Genomic DNA, 20,076 nt, shown 5'->3' with positions numbered 1-20,076 from the left:
CTCTAGGATTAGGATCTACAAAATCTTTTAGTTGATCTACATATAAAATGCATTTACCTAAAAACATCACCATAACACAACATATATGATAAATGCAAGCTTTGAGATCTAATTGATGAAAAGAAAGCAACTTCAAAACCCTAAAAATGCAATATGTCCAAGTGTTATGAATGAAAAGAAGTAACATGAAGTGCAAGAAGTCATTATGAAAGCAATGTAATCATATGTGAAATAGAAAATAAGTCCAATCCATTAATTGCCATGATGGATTTCAAAATAAATTAGGATTTTATAGATAAAAGGTCTCTTAAATTATTCAAATTTGATTGATTTTTTTTAAGATTTGAATTTTGAATGAAATTTGAAAATGAGAATTTGAATGCAATTTTTTGTTTTGAAAAATTATGCAATCTCCTAGGAAAATTAAATTTATAATTAGGGCTTTTGAAAATAACCTCTTAATTTAAATTTAAAATTATGCACAAGAAGCTTTGAATTTACCCAATAAAAATTTAAATTTAAAAATTAGGGTTTTGTTGAATAACCTCTTAGTTTTAAAAATTAAATTTAAAATTTGACCCAAGATTGCCATTTTAAATTTTTATTGAAATTAACTACCAAATTTGAAGAGGGAAATTCAAAATTTAAACAACCCATAACCTCAATTTTTAAAAATTTAAAAATTAGGGTTTTTGAAATTAACCACTCAATTTTAAAATTTAATTATGAAATTTGACTTGTAGATGAAATTTTGAATTTTGAAATTGAAAAAGTGCTAAGATCTAAAATAATTAACCCAAATTAAGCAAACACAAGCTCAATTTTGAATTTTATAAATTAGGGTTTTAGTGAAACTATCCTATAAATTTTTAAAATTTGCAAGGAAATCAAATTTGTAAATGAAAATTTGAATTTTAAATTGCATACACTCAAATCTGAAAACAAAAATCAAAATTAATAGTGTAATGAGTCGGGTTCACCAAAATGTAAATGGGAAAAATTGATTTGGCAATTCGCACCTGTTGAACACAAGATGCCACTGAGAGGGGGGGTGAATCAGTGGTTTCCAAACTTTAAAATTTTAATCCTAAGTGTGTGTATACCAGTTAGCAGATCTAAAATAAAGAAAACATACTGATGAGATAGGAGGATGACACAAATGTAACCAAACACAAAAGGAACATCACATAACATCGGATGTACGAGGAAAACCCAACATGGGAAAAACCTCAGTGAGAAGTGTTGCTGGAGTCTACCACTCCAATCTAGACTCACAATGAAAACAATGGATACAACATTTAGGTCACCAATCCAAGGAGCGCCACCCCTTCTTTTGGGCACCAACCCCTGCACTGAGCTCCAACTTAGTGAATACAATGACATATTAATAGTTATGATACTTAATGTAAGTACAAATCCAATAGGAAACAAGATGAGAGAGGGGGGGATGAATCATACAAACTTATTCTTCCATAAAAACATCAGATTCAACCTCGGTAACATATACTTTAGTAATCATTACAATCATATACCATAATCAAAATCTATCACTATATCTAGAACAACATAGTCATTCCTAAGATTTGGCATGGAGGGAACAACGTTTGCAGTGGGAAATTTGAAATCAAGAAATGGAGGGAACAGCAATGCTGGTTCCTCTGGTTCTAACTCCACTACAGCTCAAGGACAAGCATCTGATGATGAGGATGGAAGGCAAGATGGGGACCCACGAACACGGGACCCTCCTCTCGATCCCAAAAACTTAAAAGATTCTCAAGATTCAAGCCCAAAGGTGGTGAAGATTGACTCAGAAAATATCAAGGAGGGGCGAATACCTAAACCTTGGAATAGTCTCTTCGCAAGACAAGCATCTGGTAAACCGACTGGTAAATCATCTTTCCCCTTTGTGAAGGATATATCAGATAATAGAATAGGTAAACTTGAGATTGAGATTCCTAATTTATTTATTGATCATAGTATCTCTTTAATGACTCTTTCTCTGGTGGGGAAATTTGTTGGACCCCGACCTAATATTGAGGATGTTAGGTCCTTTGTTAATAAAAAATGGAGAATGAAAAGATAGGTTGAAGTCTCTGCCTTGCCTAGAGGCTTTTTTGTGTTCTCTTTTTCATGTGGGGAAGATTTGGAAGTGGTGTTAAGTGGTGGCCCCTGGATGTTTGGTAAATCCTCTCTTTCTGTTAGAAAATGGTCCCCTAATATGGAACTCAATGACTCTTTCTTTGAATCTACTCCAGTGTGGGTTAGGTTGCCTAGGCTACCATTGGAATACTGGGTGGAGGATGTTTTCTCAGGAATCGCTAACTCCTTTGGGGAGCTTGTTGCGATAGACCCAATGACAATAGCTCACAAGAGATTGGTGTATGCGCGCATCTGCATCAACATATCATAGAATATGGATCTCCCAAGTACTATTGACATAAACTCCAAACTTGGGTTATGGGAACAAGCCATTGAATTTGAATCTCTCCCTTTTGTGTGCTTCTCCTGCAAAAAAGTAGGTCATTGGGCTAAGGCTTGCCCTAGCAACCCTAAAAGACCTGTGATGAAAGAAAAAACATTCAAAAACTGGTTTGGAAAGAAAAAAATAACAACAAAGACTGCAACAAGTTAGAAGAAAAAAGTGGAAACTTGGTAAACATACCAGAACACCTGAAAGTTGATACCACTGACCCTCCTAAAGACCCCCTCCTGAAGGGGAACAAAAAGAATGAAACCAAGGAGTTTGAGATCAAAATAGGCAATACCTTTGAGGCTCTACAGTCACAGGTGAAGGAGAATGAAATCAACAAAGAGACACTTGAAGATGGTGAGATTCCGAATATCACTGGCTTTCATCCTGAGGATCTTCATGAACCCATATCAAAGAAAGATGAACCCTATTTAGAGGAAGAGTTTCAAGAATAGGAAATAAAAATGGGAAGGAGTAACAAGTTTGGGTCACCGCAAGAAAACTTAAATGCCTTATTCTAGAATATAGAAGTCGATATGACCACTTCATCCCAGAAAAGAGAAGATCTATGGAGAAACATGCAAGATGAATCTAGACCAGAACAACAAGAAGAAAACACAACAGGAAATGGAAAGAAAATTAAAACCAAGAAGGTAGGAGGTCTTAATGGAGTAAAAAGAAGAACCAGATCTAAGGCTAATTTTGGGGCCTCAAGATCCCCACCGGGACGCAAAACTATGAAATGGTATAGGGACTAGGAGAGTAAGAAAAACATAGCTGATGGAAGATAGTGAACTATCAAGGAGTCCTGCCCTCAGGCTTCCAAATGAAAGTAATATCTTGGAACATCAAAGGCCTAAATGGTCTCAATAAATAGGATATATTAAGGAACCTTATTCGAGATCAAAATCCGGATATTATCCTGGTTCAAGAAACCAAAATGAGTAAAGAGAAAGTGGAGAAATTAAAGTTTTTCAAAAATGGAGGGGTCTGTGGCAGTAGCTCGAATGGAGCCTCGGGAGGGGTTGCCATATTCTGGAATAAAAGAACTACCTCTAGAGATATGATTGATGTGGATGGCAACATTTTATCCCTAAAAGCTAAAAGCATCTTTGATGGTAAGGAATTTGTTATCACTAATATCTATGCCCCTAACTCCAAATCTGCTAGAAGTAAATTCTGGAATAAAGTTTAGCATAAAAGGGAAAAATTCCCTCTACACAGCTGGGTTGTGATGGGAGATTTCAATACTCCTCTACAAGGCATAGAAAAATTTGGAGGTAGTCAAGCTCAACCAGATAGCAGATCTGACCTGATGGACTTTATTAATGACAATGCTCTCATTGATTTGGATCTCAACAGGGCTTCCTACACTTGGTCTAATCGAAGAGATGGTGAAGACCTCATCCAGGTAAGACTTGATAGATCCCTTCTCTCTAATGATTGGATTCTTTCTCATAGATGCTCCCTTTCTGTTATTAATAGAATTGGGTCAGATCATTATCCCATTTCTTTTGTTGCTGAGAACTCTAAGAATAATTAGAGATTCCCTTTAAATTTCGAAAAGATGTGGACCTCCCACCCTAATCTTGAAAAATCTATTACTGACTAGTGGAATCTTGATGTTAATGGAACTGCCATGTATAAAGTTGCCATAAAACTTAAAAACATCAAAACCAACATTAAGACCTGGAACAAGAAGGTCTTTGGTGATATCTTTGATTCAAAGAAAAAATTAAAGGAGGAATTGGACCAGATAAAAAGTTCAATCCAGAGAGAAGGCTACATAAAGTATTCCAAAGCCATGGAAGATGAGGTCCTAGTCAACATCCACAACATTATTTCTAGGGAATAAATCTATTGGAGGTAGAGATCTAGGGCTATATGGCTGAAGGCAAGGGACAAAAACACTAAATTTTTCCACATGACTTCTCTAAAACATAAGGCTACAAATAGAATCACAAGACTGACTGTTGAAAATAGCACTCTTCTTAATAAGGATGAAATTAGGGATGAAGCTGTTAGATTCTTCAAGCAGCTCCTTTCTAGTAACAAGGACATTGATCAGACCCATCAACTCAATTTGGTTAATATTATTCCTAAGATCATTAACCCTATTTAGAATAAGGCCCTTACTGCCATCCCATCTATTGGAGAAATAAAAAAAGTTGTCTTCTCATTTCAAGGGGATAAATCTCTGAGCCCTAACGGCTTCCCTATGTTCTTCTTTTAAGAATTCTGGCATATTGTGGGAGAGGACATGGTTAATGCGGTCAAAGAATTTTTTGGATCCAGAAGAATCCTTAAGGAACTTAATTCCAATTTTATAGCCTTAATCCCCAAAGTTGATGGGGTGGATTCTATGGGAAAATTTAGGCCAATTAGCCTATGCAACTCTTTCTAAAAAATTATATCCAAATTTTTGACCACTAGAATTTTGGCGGTGCTTCCTTTCATCATATCGAAGGAGCAGAAAGGCTTTGTTCCTGGTAGGCAGATCCTGGACTCAATCCTTCTTGTTAATGAGAACAGTCATTCCCTCAGTGTTGCTAAAAAAGAAGGTTTCTTGATAAAGTTGGATCTAGCAAAGGCTTATGATAGAGTTGAGTGGGATGTTCTCTTTAAAATCATGGGGGCTTTTGGTTTTGATGATAAGATTATCAAAATAATCAGAGAACTGATCACTACTCCTATGTTCTCTATTCTAGTTAATGGATCTCCAACAAATTTTTTTAAAACTTCAAGAGGGCTAAGACAAGGAGATCCCATATCTCCTATCCTTTTTACCATATTGGCTGAAAGTATGAGCAGATTGATTCATAAGTTGAAACAAAGCAAAACTATCAAAGGTCTTCAACCTTCTTCTGCTAATGTTTCTTGCACTCATCAACAGTTTGTTGATGACACTATCCTCATGGGATATTCTTTGATAAAGGAGGTTGATGCCTTCAAAATAGCTCTTAACTCCTATGCCTTGGCAACTAGTCAGCAAGTTAGTTGGGACAAATTAGCTATGTACTTCCTCAATACTCTGGTCACTAAACAACAGAAAATTGCTAACATTATTGGGTGCAAAGTGGAAATGCTCCCTTCCACCTATTTGGGCCTTCCTTTAGGATTAGCTCCCCCAAATTCCTTCTAGAATATGCTCATTGATAAAATTAATAAAAGACTTGCTAGATGGAAAGGCTCAATGTTATCTCAGGCTGGGAAAATGTAGCTCCTTCAAGCTACTCTTCAAAATCTCCCTGTTTATGCCCTCAACCTGTTTGGTATTCCGGCTAAATTTTCTGAAGCTATGGAAAGAATCCAGAAGAGATTTTTATGGTCATGAGTGGAAGAAAAAAAGAGAATACCTTTGGTTTCCTGGGACAAAGTGTGTAGACCAAAGAACAAAGGAGGGCTAGGGATTAAAGCTATAAAAACCTTTAACAAATCTCTTCTTGCTAAACAATTATGGAGAGCCTATGACACTAAGAAAGATTGGAATCAAATTTGGTTTGACAAATACATTCAAAATCAGACTATCCAAGGGATCCTTAACTCTGAAGATATCCCTGCTGGATCCTTCATCTAGAATAGTATTACCAAATCCATTAAAGTGGCAAAAGTTGGGGCTGGATGGGTCTTTGGAAAAGGTGACAGAATAAGGTTTTGGGAAGACCCCTGGATGAAGAATGAAGCCCTTTATGATCTAAACAACAGCCAAATTATTGAAGAGTGTAAAAGGAGGTTTGGGATTATGGTATGTGACTATTGGAAGGAGAATAAGTGGGTTAGACTTGATGACCTCCATTCTAGATTTTCCTCTCTCCAGAAGGAGTTGCTATACTTTTCCCCTAACAAAGGCTTTGATGATGTTTTCCTCTGGAAAATTGATCCTAAAGGTGAATTTACGGTTTCTTCTACCTATAAAAACACATTCTCTCAAACTAGCAATCCCATTTGGAGCAAAGTTTGGAACAGCATTCTGATCCCTAAAGTCAACATTTTCTTTTGGCTTGCTTCTCATAATAGCACCCTTACTCTTGACAATTTAATTTGAAGGGGTTTCAAATTCCCTAATAGATGTGAGCTTTGCCAGAAGGAGGGGGAATCAGTTGATCACCTATTTTTCCACTGCTCCTTCACCTGGGATATTTGGTGCAAAATGTGGGAAAAATGGAAAATTAACTGGGTCATGAACAAGAGCATCAAGGATATCATCTGGCAATGGAATTTTCCCACCAAATGCCAAATCATCAAGAACTTGTGGTCTTTGACCCTCCCCATGATATGCTGGGGCATTTGGAAAGAAAGGAATAATAGGATATTTAGGGAAGCTAAGTGTAATACTCAGGTGGTCTTTGAAAAAATATGCAGGGCTATAAAGGAGAACATCAACATTCCTCACAAGAATAATCAGCAATGGTCTACTATAGATATGAATGATATGGAAAAAGACATCCTTACTGAATGGAACCTAATACATAAGGTCTACAGATCAGAAAATAAGAAGAAGAGAGATAACACTGTATGGAGGTTTCCTGATTATGACTGGATAAAGGTTAATTTTGATGGGGTGGCTAAAGGGAACCCTAGAAAGGCTAGTGGAGGGGGAGTTATTAGAAATGCTCAAGGAATTTGCATTGCTATTTTTGCTTCTCCTCTTGGAACCCAAAATAACCATGTGGCTGAAGCTATGGCAATGCTAAAGAGCCTCTAGCTAGCTCAAGAATTCAAATTCAAAAAAAATTGGATTGAAGGGGACTCTTTAAACATCATACAAGCCCTTAAAGTTACTAGTTCTGTTTCCTGGAATATTGCCAATTTAATTAAAAATGCCAAAGATATTCTAAATAACTATGTTAGCATTAGTATGAGAGAGGGCAATAAGGTTGTGGATATCCTTGCCAATGAAGGGGTTAATTTGGAGAAGGATGTCAAATACATAGGAGAAACTCACATCAAACGGGAGATTAAGGAGCAATTATACTTTGATCACCTCAATGGATCAAGTTAATCCCATGATTTATTTCTGGGGAACGATTACCAATGACAGATTTTGGGGGCAGATTAACTGTCAGATGATGAGTGTTTCTCAGCATCATAACCAAGATCATATGTGTGCCAAAGATAATAGTAATAATAGTTGGGTTTGTGTGGACATGAGTAGCAATCTCAAAACTGCGAAAGAATCTTTACACAGGGAAACCAGAAATAACAAGTTTTTCGAGTTTTATCTGCGGATTGAGAATTGCAGCAGAGGGTATCTTTACCTGGAAATCAGAATGGGTGGTAACCTAAACAGGAATGAGCCTTCAGGTTGTGAGAATTGGAAGAGAAAAAGAAAGGTATGGAGAAGGCTCCATAGAAACGGCTTCACTGGTTATATGGAGAAGCTCCATGGTAGCAAAAACTCTGTGTCTTATGGTTTCACTAAAAGTTGGAGCAACAACAAGGCTACCCTGTTTGGGGAGATTTAGCAAATCGATGAAAATTTGATTGCGGAGGTCACAGGACTAAAGATGGAGGGGACTAAATTCTACAGGGATCAAAAGTATGCCGCTGAGGCTTTCAAAAATTTCTCAAAGACAGAGGACGAGAAGGGAAACCTTGTGAAGAAGGACAACATATCATACTACACCCCCCAACAAGTAAAGCCTTTCTGGCAAAAAGTTCTTAGGGCTTTAATGGAATATTTGATTGTCGATGGTAGATTTACAAAAATTTATAACTATCATTTTGCTATCCTAAACCATTTCCACCATGGGGTTAAAATATCTTTGCCCTTCTATTTAGCCTCCTCTCTAAACGAGAGCCTTGCTGACCATGCTAAAAAGCCTAGCTCCTATCCTTTAGCGCACCAGAGACTCATTCTGCTTATTTATGAACACATTAAGGATAAGGCTAGGGCAACCAAGGATGATCCTTTGATCATCAATGCTCAGATATCTAAGAAATGCAAAGACTCTGATTCGAATGGGGATCAGCCCATTACCCCTACCCATAAAAAAAGGAAAGCTGAAATAGAGCATGAAGAAAAGGACATGCATTGTGATAAAGAAGAGGGAAAGGATAAGGACATTGATACTGAAATGGAGCCTAACAAGGAGGAGAACTATGGTGAAGGGGAGGACTTGGGGGAAATTCTGAGAATCTTCACTCCAACCCTAAAGGCTCAGAAAGTGAGAATGAGGCTTTGAATCCTAAGGAGCGTGACACCCTAATGCTGAGGAGACTAAACAAAGAAAGGACTCTATGGATACCATCTTGGACATCACCTGCAACTGCACCCTTGAATTCTTCAATTTTCAGAAGTGGGTTGTTGAAAACATCACCAGCATGCAGGGTAAGCAAAGGGAGCTAGAAGATAAGATCAATAAGCTGATTAAGATGTCTGACTCTGGGAAACAGAATGAGGAGATAGAAAACAATGAAGTAGAGGAGGAAATGGAAATGGAGGACTGGCTAGAGAAAGATATGATAAAAGGTGACCTGAAACATTTGGAGGATGTTATTAAAACCATGAAAGAACAGGTGGAGGAAGACAAAGACAACGTCAACACCCAGATGGACCGTAATGAGAAAGCATTGAAAAGCCTTATGAACCACAGCCTCCAAGTCCTTAAGGTTTCTTCCCAAAATATGAATGCGCTGGTGGATCATCTGGAAAAGAAAAACTAGGAGAAGAACCTGGTAATTATAGAAGATGCTCCAACTTCTAGCCTAACCCACCAGACCCCTAGGTGCAGAACTAGGCAAACTACTGCTGAGAAGGACACGAAAATGAAAGAGAGTTAGATTGCTCAGGAAAATACCAACTTGAGGGAAGCGGCCAAGGCAATGATGCTCTTGGTGCAGAATGCAAAGGAAACCATGAAGAGTTTTTAATTTTCTTGTTATGCTGGGCTTGGGGTCAATTTCTTGCTGGCCTCTTGCTGTCCTTTTTTCTACTATTGGTTTTTCTACTAGTCTTTTGCAACTATTTTGTTTTGTTTCCTTCCTAAATATCTTTCAAATGTAATTGGGTTTTGGGTCCCTTAAAACCTATTTTTACTTAATCAAAAACATATACTTTAGTAATAACCCAAAACTATTAAACATGCAAACTCAAAAGCATATAAACATCATAAACCTCATAACACAACATTTAACGTGGAAACCCAAATAGGGAAAAACCACTGTGGGATTTCGGACCCACTAAGAAATATACTCTTGTAGAGTATGCTCAGTTAAAAGCAAATCCTGTTAAAGATTACAAGCACATTGCTAGATGTGACCCGGTGAAGGGATTTCCCTCAAATCTGTTAGGATCTTCACCTTGTTAGAAGTGACCTTGTTAAAGGATTTCAAACACTCAATCAGAATGTCACCTTCCTAGAGTGTTTTACAAATAAGACTGTTAAGTCCACTCGGTTAAGAGATTTTTTGTCACTTTCACAAAATAATTGTAATAAAAATCTATCTGCAACTTCACATCTAATATGTTAAAGTAGATTCTTATTTGTTCAATACAATCTAGACATAGAACTAATCTTGTCCATCTATTGGGCTTCTATACTCTATTATTCAAATAGGTCTTCAAGCTTCTGTGTTCGGTAATCACTATGAAGCATCCCTGTGCATACACTTTCCCGCATACATTGTTTATCAACAGTTTCCTATTTATAAACAATTAGCTAACCACTTAATCTCCTTGATCACATTTCCGATGATCAATCATAGCCATTAGATCTTCAATCTTGTCCAGGTTCAATGCATCTTTTGATCTAAAAACTTCATTAACAAACTTTCCTTTGCCATAGATTCATTAACAAACTTCATGCATGACATATCAATCATTTAATCAGTTCCAGCTCATCAGCTTCCTTCATTAAATAATGCATGTAAACATTTAATGAATTCTGTTATAGCTCAGTTACAACTCAGTTACAACTTGGTAAATACTAAACTTCACTCAGTAGACATTCTGCCTTCATTAACTGATAGCGATAACCTTAGGGTTTACCGACTAGGTTCCTTAGGTTTTACCGACTAGGTTCTTTGCTTAATAACATAGTATAGTATTAACCTTACATTTTACAACATATGTATGATGTCAAAACAATCTAAACATCATGATCCCATCATTGTCTAACTTGGTAATAGTTGCCCATTGAATACCTTATTCATCCCCTTATTCATCATATTCTTTCTGTGTCTTTTAATGACATCTTTATACTCTTTAAATCATACTTCTCAATATATGGCAACATCATACTGAGTTAGAAAATCAATTTCTTGACATCAATGACAAAATAATAATATCAAGATAGTAAACATCCTTAATCAGTTATATCCATAATCATCAACAACCTTCTCAATATCCTTATTAAAATGCCAACAATCTTTCATTGTCTGTTATAATGCTATATTTCCAACAATCTCCCCCTTTGGCATTGATGGAAAAACCAATTGATTTGACCTTAAAAGATTCAGATTGCTGTGATTCTAAAATATTGAAATGCTCTCCCCCATACATTAGACTTCTTCTGTTTTCTTCAGTCTTCTTTCCAATCTGTAGTCTTCTCAGTTTTCTCCCCCTTAAATTATTCTTCTCCCCCTTTGACAAAAATGTCAAAAAGTAAAGAACTAAAACATAATTGCTTCATGTATGAAGTGAATTCCTATTGTTTGTGTATCAACCGAGTCTCGGTCAGAGCATTTTGTCTTTAATTCCTGTTCCCTGTAATATTCCTATATTGTTTCCTATAATATTCCTGTACACCTTTAGAAAAACATCCTAAAGTGTATAAATCAGCATCAACTCCCAAAAGACATTCGATAGAGTCATCAAATTGATGCTTTCACCGAACTCGGTCAGTGAGTAGAAGATAGGGGTAGGACCCCTAACTTACTTATGAGATATTAAAAAGTGTCCCTTGGTAGTGGCTTGGTGAAGATATCTGCTATTTGTTCCTTTGTGCTAACATACTCCAACACCACTTTTTTCTCTTGAGCTTCTTCTCTAAGATAATGATATTTGATAGAGATGTGCTTTGTCTAAGAGTGCATAACAGGATTCTTTGAAATGTTAATGGCACTAGTATTGTCATAGAGTATAGTTACTGGCTCGGTAACTTTCTCATTTATACCTTCCAATAGTTGTTTGATCCATGCAATGTTGGTACAATTCAATGTTGCAGCAATGTATTCAGCTTTTGTTGTTGACTGTGAAAGACATCCTTGTTTCTTGCTAAGCCAACTCACTAGTCTTTCTCCTAAAAAGAAAGCTCCTCCACTTGTGCTTTTTCTGTCATCAATGTTGTCTGCTCAACCAGCATCAGTATAAACTTTTAAATCAAAATCATTTCCTTTCTGATATACTAATCCATATTCCTCAGTACCTTTCAAGTATCTAAAAATTCTTTTGATTGTTGTCATGTGTGTTTCCTTAGGATCTGTAGAGAATCTTGCAACTATACCTACTACATGTGCTATGTCTAGTCCGTTGTGAACAACATATTGTAGTTTTTCAATCATGGATTGGTAAAGTGTCTCATCAATAGATGCATATTCATCATTCTTTGATAATTTACAGTTGGTAGTCATAGGAGTACTTACTGGTTTTGAATCCTCCATTCCAAATTTCTTCAAGATTTCCTTTATGTACTTGGATTGAGTAATGAAAATCTCATTTTTCATTTGCAGTATCTGTAAACCTATAAAATACTTTATCTCACTGATTAATGGCATCTCAAATTCTTTGCTCATTTCATTTCCAAAGTTCTTGCATAAAGAGTCATTTCCGCAAAATATAATATCATCAACAAATATGGCTGAGATCAGTATTCCATTTTCATCATTCTTCATGTACATATTATTGTTCTCACTTGCCCTTACAAAACCAATCTTAATCAAATAAGAGTGCAATCTTTCATACCATGCTCTAGGTGCTTGCTTCAAACCATATAAAGCTTTGTTCAATTTACATACCTAATCTTTATTCTTGTCTTCAACAAATCCTTCAGGTTGTTCAATAAAAACTTCTTCTTCTAATATTCCATTCAAAAATGCAGATTTGACATCCATTTGATATACCTTGAAATTTTTGAAAGCAGCATATGCCAACAATGATCTTACTCCTTCAAGTCTACCAACAGGTGCAAAAGTTTCACCATAATCAATTCCTTCTTCTTGAGCATAACCTTTGCAAACTAGTCTTGCTTTGTTTCGAATGACCTCTCCTTTTTCATTTAGCTTTTTTCTAAAAATCCACTTTGTACCGATTACATTTTTGTCCTTTGGTCTTGGGATTAGTGTCCATGTGTCATTCTTCTTGATTTGATCAATCTCTTCTATCATAGCATTTATCCAATCTTCACTGTTAAATGCCTCTTTCACTATTCTAGGTTCAAATTCAAATATCAGACATGTGTTCTGTCTCAGTTTGTTCCTTGTCATCACTGGATCATCCTTATCTCCTATAATTTGACCTGGTGCATGATGTCTTCTGACATACTTGGCTAATACAGGCTCGGTAGGCTCTGTATCTTTTTCATCACTTGGTAACTAGATATTCTCTTCATTTTCCTCAACAGTCTTCTTGGTAAGAATTCTCGGTTGAACATAGACAAATTCATCATAGTCTTCTGGTTCCTTGGAATTTCCTTCATCATTTCTTTCTGCAAATTCATCAATTTTCACATTTGTACTTGCTACTATTTTGTTAGATGATTTGATCAGACATTTAAATGCTTTGCTTCTAGAAGAATAACCTAGAAATGTTCCTTCTTCACTCTTCTGATCAAACTTTCCATTTCTATCATCTTTGTGTACATAGCATCTACTTCCAAAGATTTTAAAATAACTTACATTAGGTTTCTTGTCATACCAGATTTCATATGGTGTCTTCAAAGTACCTTTCTTCAATTGTACTCGGTTCAGGGTGTAAAGTGTTGTGCTTATTGCTTCTCTCCAAAATGTTTGTGGCACCTTCTTTTCAATTAACAGTGTTCTAGCACAATCCGCAATAGATCTATTTCTTCTCTCAGCTATTCCATTTTGTTGTGGAGTTCTCGGTGCAGAGACTTGTCTTTTAATACCATGATCATTGCGGAATAAGTTGAATTCATCAAATGTGAACTCTCCTCCTCTATCTGATTTAAGACATTTCAGTTGTCTTCCTGTTTTATTTTCAACCATTGCCTTGTACCATTTAAACATTTGAAAAGCTTCTGATTTATCTTTTAAAAACATTACTGACATCATCCTTGAATAGTCATCCACAAATAATATGAAATATTTATCACCATAATAACTTTGAACTTTCATAGGACCACAAAGATCAGTGTGCACTAGATCTAAAATTCCCTTAGAAGTGTAAGACTTACTTGTAAAGCTTGAGTTTGTCACCTTACCCATCTAGCATCCTCGGCACATAGCATTCTCAAGTTTTTCAAGACTCAGTAGACCTCTTACTTGGTGCTTCTTCTTATTTTGATCAGATTATTAAAATTTACATGACAAAACCTTTTATGCCATAACCAGGTATCATCTATCTTTGCATACAAAAACTTGTTAAGAGTTGACTCAAGGTGAAATGTGTTACCTTTTATTTGTGTCTCGGTAGCAGCTAACTTTCCATTCTTGTCATGAACTTTGACAATTCCTTTCTGAAATTCTATTCGGTAACCTGTGTTGTTTACCTACGCTACACTCAACAAATTGTATTTCAAACCTTCAATCTAATAAACATCATTGCATCTTGCATTGTCAAGAAGTGTTATAGATCCTTTACCTTTCACCAGACATGGTGCATCATTACCAAATCTAACATAGTCTCCATCATAATCTTTTAATATAACAAACTTTTGTTTATCTCCTGTCATATGATGTGAGAATCCACTATCTGTGATCCAAGAATCATTAGTGTTCATGTGAGATATTAGGGATTTTTCTTCATACCTTTCTTCATTTGATCCATCTTTGATAGCCACATAAACTACTTCCTCTGTATTAGTTTCATCTGATTTATCATCATTGGATTCCACATCGGCTATTAAACATGTCTTTCTATCTCTTCTTCTGAAGTCTTGGTGTCCTCTGTAATGATTATCTTTCTGTCTGTCATCTCGGTAATCTCTCTTTTCAATAGAATCTTTGTCAGGACAGTTAGAAGCTATATGTCCTATCTTATCACAATTGAAATATTTCAAAGGTAGCTTTCCTTTATACTTACCTTTGCCTCTCGATAACCTTCTGGCTAATAGTGCTTCAAACTCTTCCTGCTTTCTGATTTCCTCATATAGTTTGTGTACTTCTTCCATGTTCTTACGAAATCTTTCACTTGCTCCACTGTGATCTCCTTCAGAGTATTTATACTTTCTTTCATTGTAATCATTGGATTCATCAAGATGAAAAGAACTAAATGCAAATTCAACTTTATTTACTGAAGATCCACTATTATCAAAGTTACTTAATTCAAATTCATGTAGCTTACCAATAGTAGCATCTAAATAAACTAGCATATTAGGTATAGACCTTAATTCATTGATTGCAGAGAAGCAGATTGCATAAGCCGGTAGAAGGGTTCTCAAGGACTTACTTGTTATATCCTTTTCTTCAATAGTTCCACCTGCTCCTTTGATTTGATTGAAAATCTCCTTTAGCCTTGTACTGTACTGGGTTATGTTCTCACCTTCATTCATCCTCATAGATTCAATTTGTCCTCTTAGACTATCTACTTTTTCTCTTTGAACATGTTCATCTCCTCCATATACTGATATGAGCTTATCCCACATTGCCTTTGCATCATTGCAGCCTTCTAGATCATTAAACTCTGAGTCAGTCAATGCAGATGTTATTTCAATCATTGCTTGAATATGTTCTTGCTTTGCCTTTATCTCTTCCATAGTCAATGGATAGGTGCTTGGTGTAACAAAATCATTCTCCGAATAGTATACAGCATATTCTCCATCTCCTGATAGATGCAGCTTCATCCTTTTCTACCATATAGAGAAACTTGACTTGTTCAGCTTTGGTGCATCCCTCTTATACATCTTTGGATCTTTAACTCGAGTTCCTTTAAACTTTTCTTCCAGAGTCTAGAGCTCTGCTACCAATTGATAGTTTTGATACTTAATGTAAGTACAGATTCAATAGCCAACAAGATGAGAGAGGGGGGGGTGAATCATACAAACTTATTCTTCCATAAAAACATCAGATTCAACCTAGGTAACATATACTTTAGTAATATAACCCAAAATTGTTAAACATGCAAACTCAAAAGCATATAAACATTATAAACCTCATAACACCAAATTTAACGTGGAAACCCAAATAGGGAAAATCCACTATGGGATTTTGGACCCACTAAGCAATATACTCTTGTAGAGTATGCTCAGTTAAAAGCAAATCCTGTTAAAGATTACAAGCACATTGCTAGATGTGACAATAGTTAATACCTGGTTATAAATGAATTATGTAACCTCTCACACTAAACTTACTCTACCGATTCAACTTCTTCTCAACCAGTCTTCCTCTGCTCTGTTCTTTGTTGGTTCTCTACTCACTTAGATCCTCCTCTCCTTCACTCTCTCTATTGCAACCTTATCAGTTCAACCTCTACCTCTTCTTTGTCAGTACTCTTCTCTCTGATCACTACCAGTTCTCAGCTTGCTATTTACTCCACTTGTCAGTTTAAACCCTTCTTTGATCTTCTCTACCTCTTCTCAGCAGGTTCACTCTTCTCTTATCCCTTTATCGGTTCTCCCTCTACCTCTTCTTCATAATATGATGAAATAATAAGGATCCAATCAAATACTGAGAGGGGGGGTGAATCAGTAGATAGAAAACAAACTAAACTTTCACCAAACTTAATCCCAACTCATAAACAACTTGCTAAAGTAATTGGTTTAGATACTGTAACAAAAACTGCAACTGCACTGTCAAACTTTACCAGTTGACCAAAAAATCAATGATACAATGTAACAGTCGTGAAACTCACATACCATTTAACCAAAACATAAACCACTTTACTAACATAATTAATAGCTCATTTTAGATCACTTCCGTTCATCTAAACATATCTAAGTGGATTTACCAGTTAATCATATCAACCATATCAAAATATATCCACAAAATCATTCACCACTTGTCACAATGATTTTTCACGTGGAAACCCAAATGGGAAAAACCATGGTGGGGATGAATACCCATAATTATTTTGAACTCTTCTGAAGTTCGCCCTGTTAGGAGCCAAGCCTTGTTAGAAGTGTATACAATAATGTCTTATAAAGAACAGATTTGGTTAGGGCCCACCCAGTTAAGGGATTGACTAGAATACCCTATTAAAGGCAATACCTTGTTAGGAGTAACCTCGGTAGAGGATTTGAAATCCAAGCTAATGGATCACCTGGTTAGAGGATTTAAACAACACCAAGCTTGTTAAAGCTTACCTAGTTAAGGGATTTAATTGTTGTAATGGTTAGAGAACAACGGGTTCTTTGCTAATCTGGTAATAGCACTATCTTTCTTAGTCATATCCTTTTCTGCTCCTACCTGCCTTCACAACATTCTGTAGACTCTACTTCTAGTTAGGCAACAATCACACTACCACACTTAACCAAATTGCCAACACAATTACAAACAACTCATCAACCTTAAATACAAATACAATAGGTCGGTAACACATCACAAAATCTACAAATCTCATAGATATTACAAACATATCAGTTTAATCATGATCATTGGATTACATAGCAATCAACTACACATTTTTCTAGACAATGTGAACTACTCTTGGATCACCACACATTGGATCATGTAGCTCATCATGCATTTTCCACTTCATGCTATGCATTTTCTCATTCCCAAGATAAATGGCTATCTTCACATGCCAAAATCACTTTGAAACTAATCACATGCATCATGCATATGTGGCATCTTCATCTCCAATCATCATTTGATCATAGATCATCACAACCGATTCACCAAGCTCCATCAGTTAGGGTTCTACATATCAACCTGTTAGGGTTATCAATTGATCACTCTGCTTGAAATACCAATACCAGTTTCCTTCACTACTTTACTACCGGTTGCTTTGCTACATCACTACTGGTTGCAATACAAATCCATTACCGGTTACTATTAACATCTATAACACTATACTTCATGAATGCAATCTTCATGAAATTCCAACAATCTCCCCCTTTGGCATTTATGGCAATACAAATCAATACCCTTTGATTGTGATGATTGAGAGTAATGCACATACATAGGTATAGGAATCCTGGTTTACATTTTTCCATATACTCTCCTTCAACTATATCTCCATGTCTTTAGCTGGTAACTAGCTATCAATCATATACAGCTCTTCTCCCCCTTTGACAACAATGCCAAAGTGAAGGTTAACCATTCCATGCTTCACCAATCTGGAACTAGTTTCTCCCCCTATGGAGTAGCTCCACTCTACACCACTCCTGCTTCAATATTTTCAATAAGCTCTGGGACTGATGTCTTCCACATCTTCTTAATTGACTTCATGTAGGGGTACAACCCCTAACTTACCTCTAAGATACTCAAATGTAGCCTTAGGTGGAGGTTTAGTAAAGATATCCACTAGTTGTTCCTTAGTAGATACATGCTCCAGTGACACATCTTTACTTTGCACTTTCTCTCTCAACAAATGATACTTCAGCTGAATATGATTTGTCCTAGCATGCAACATCAGGTTCTTAGAAATGTTTATTGCACTGGTGTTATCATTGAAAATATTTGCAGGTTCTGATAGCTTCAACTTGAAATCTTCCAAAATGTGTTTCATCCAGATTGCTTGGGTACAATTCATATATGTTGTGACATATTCAGCTTTTGTTGTTTATTGTGAGATACATCTTTGTTTCTTGATGCTCCAAGACACTAGTCTTCCTCCAAGAAAGAATGCTCCTTCGATTGTACTCTTTATGTCATCAACATTTCCTGCCCAGTCTGCATCTGTATAGACTTTTAAATCAAAGTCTCCTACATATGGATACCATAATACATAATCAATTGTGCCTTTCAAATATCTGAAAATTCTTTTGGTCACTACCATGTGTGACTCCTTCGGGCTTTTCTAAAATATGGCAACCAATCCTATTGCATGAGCAATGACTGGTATGTTGTGGATATCATAATGTAGTTTACCTATCATTTACCTATACTCCTTTTCATCCATTTATGTAGAATCATCATCCTTAGACAATTTACAGCTTGTAACCATTGGTGTTCCAATTGGTTTACAGTCTCCCATTCCAAAAGTATTCAATACTTCTTTCACATATTTGGACTGTATGATGAAAATACCATCCTTCATCTGTTGGATTCGTAGACCTATGAAATTTTTTATCTTACCTACTAGTGACATCTCAAACTCATTCTTCATTTCACTGGAAAAGTCATGACACATATCATCATTTATTCCAAAAAAGATATCATCAACAAATACCTCACTTATCAGTATCTTATCTCCTTCTGACTTGAGATATATGTTACTATCTTCACTGGTTCTTTGAGAACTTATCTTCACCAAGTGATAGTACAGTCTTTCATACCATGCTCTAGGTGCTTGCTTTAGTCTATATAATGCCATGTAATTTTCACACCATGTTCTTTTCTACAATTAAAGCATAACCATCTACCTATTCAATGTAGACTTCCTCTTCCAATATTCCATTTAGGAATGCTGACTTAATATCCATTTGATATACTTTGAATCCTTTGTATGCTGTAAAAGCAAGTAGAGTCTTTACTGCTTCCAATCTTGCAACTGGTGCAAATGTCTCACCATAGTCTTCACCTTCTTCTTCTGCATATCCTTTGCATACTATTTTGGCTTTATTTCTGACCACTACTCCATCTTCATTCAATTTATTTCTGAATACCCATTTTGTACCTATTACATTCTTGTTCTCCGGTCTAGGTACCAATGACCATGTATTGTTCTTTGTTGGCATTTGCATGAAGATTGCATTGATGAACTATTGTGTTGTCATTGATGTCAATTGTAACCAATAATGGATTTGTTATGAAACTAGTAGTTGAGTAAGTGAAGGAAACCGGTATTACTATTGAAGCAGTGCGATCTACCACTAACCCTACCTGTTGATGTGCCAAACCCTAACTGATGGAGCTTGGTGAATCAGTTGTGTTGATCTATGATCAAATGGAGATTGGAGATGTTGTGCCATGTATGGATGATACACGTGATGAGTTTCAAATTTGTTTTAGCGCATAGAGATAACTGATTTATCTTGGGAATGAGCAAGTGTATTGCATGGAGAGGAAACTGCATGATGAGTTATAGGATTCAATGAAGTGGTGATCAAGGAGCAGTCAAGGTTGTCTTGTACAATGTGAAATGATTACTATGTAATGAAACAGTCATGTTTGAACCGATTTGTTTGTAATCTCTATGAGATCTTAGGTTTGTGATGTGTTACCAACCTATCATTTTGCCTATAAGGTCAATGAGTTGTTTTGTTGTAATGTTGGCAATTTTGGTTAAGTGTCAATGGGATTGATTGTCAAACCAAAAGGAGTATCTGCATAATGTTTGAAGGTGGATATGAGCATGAAAAGGATCTGATCAAGTAGATTAGTAC

At 36.1% G+C, this 20,076-nt stretch overlaps 1 protein-coding gene across 1 annotated transcript in view; it reads left to right on the top strand.

Moving 5' to 3' along the window:
* The first annotated feature begins 1,588 nt into the window (after nucleotides 1–1,588).
* LOC131875703 (rRNA biogenesis protein rrp36-like) overlaps nucleotides 1,589–20,076 on the top strand; it is a 137,015-nt gene continuing 118,527 nt past the window's right edge. The window contains exon 1 of the mRNA XM_059220324.1: nucleotides 1,589–1,886. Within this exon, the coding sequence (XP_059076307.1) occupies nucleotides 1,589–1,886 (298 nt within the window). The remainder of the gene's footprint in view (nucleotides 1,887–20,076) is intronic.

This window comes from Cryptomeria japonica, chromosome 5 (genome assembly GCF_030272615.1).
Source record: "Cryptomeria japonica chromosome 5, Sugi_1.0, whole genome shotgun sequence".
NCBI classification, from domain to species: domain Eukaryota; kingdom Viridiplantae; phylum Streptophyta; class Pinopsida; order Cupressales; family Cupressaceae; genus Cryptomeria; species Cryptomeria japonica.
This window is presented reverse-complemented; position numbering and strand designations above follow the sequence as displayed.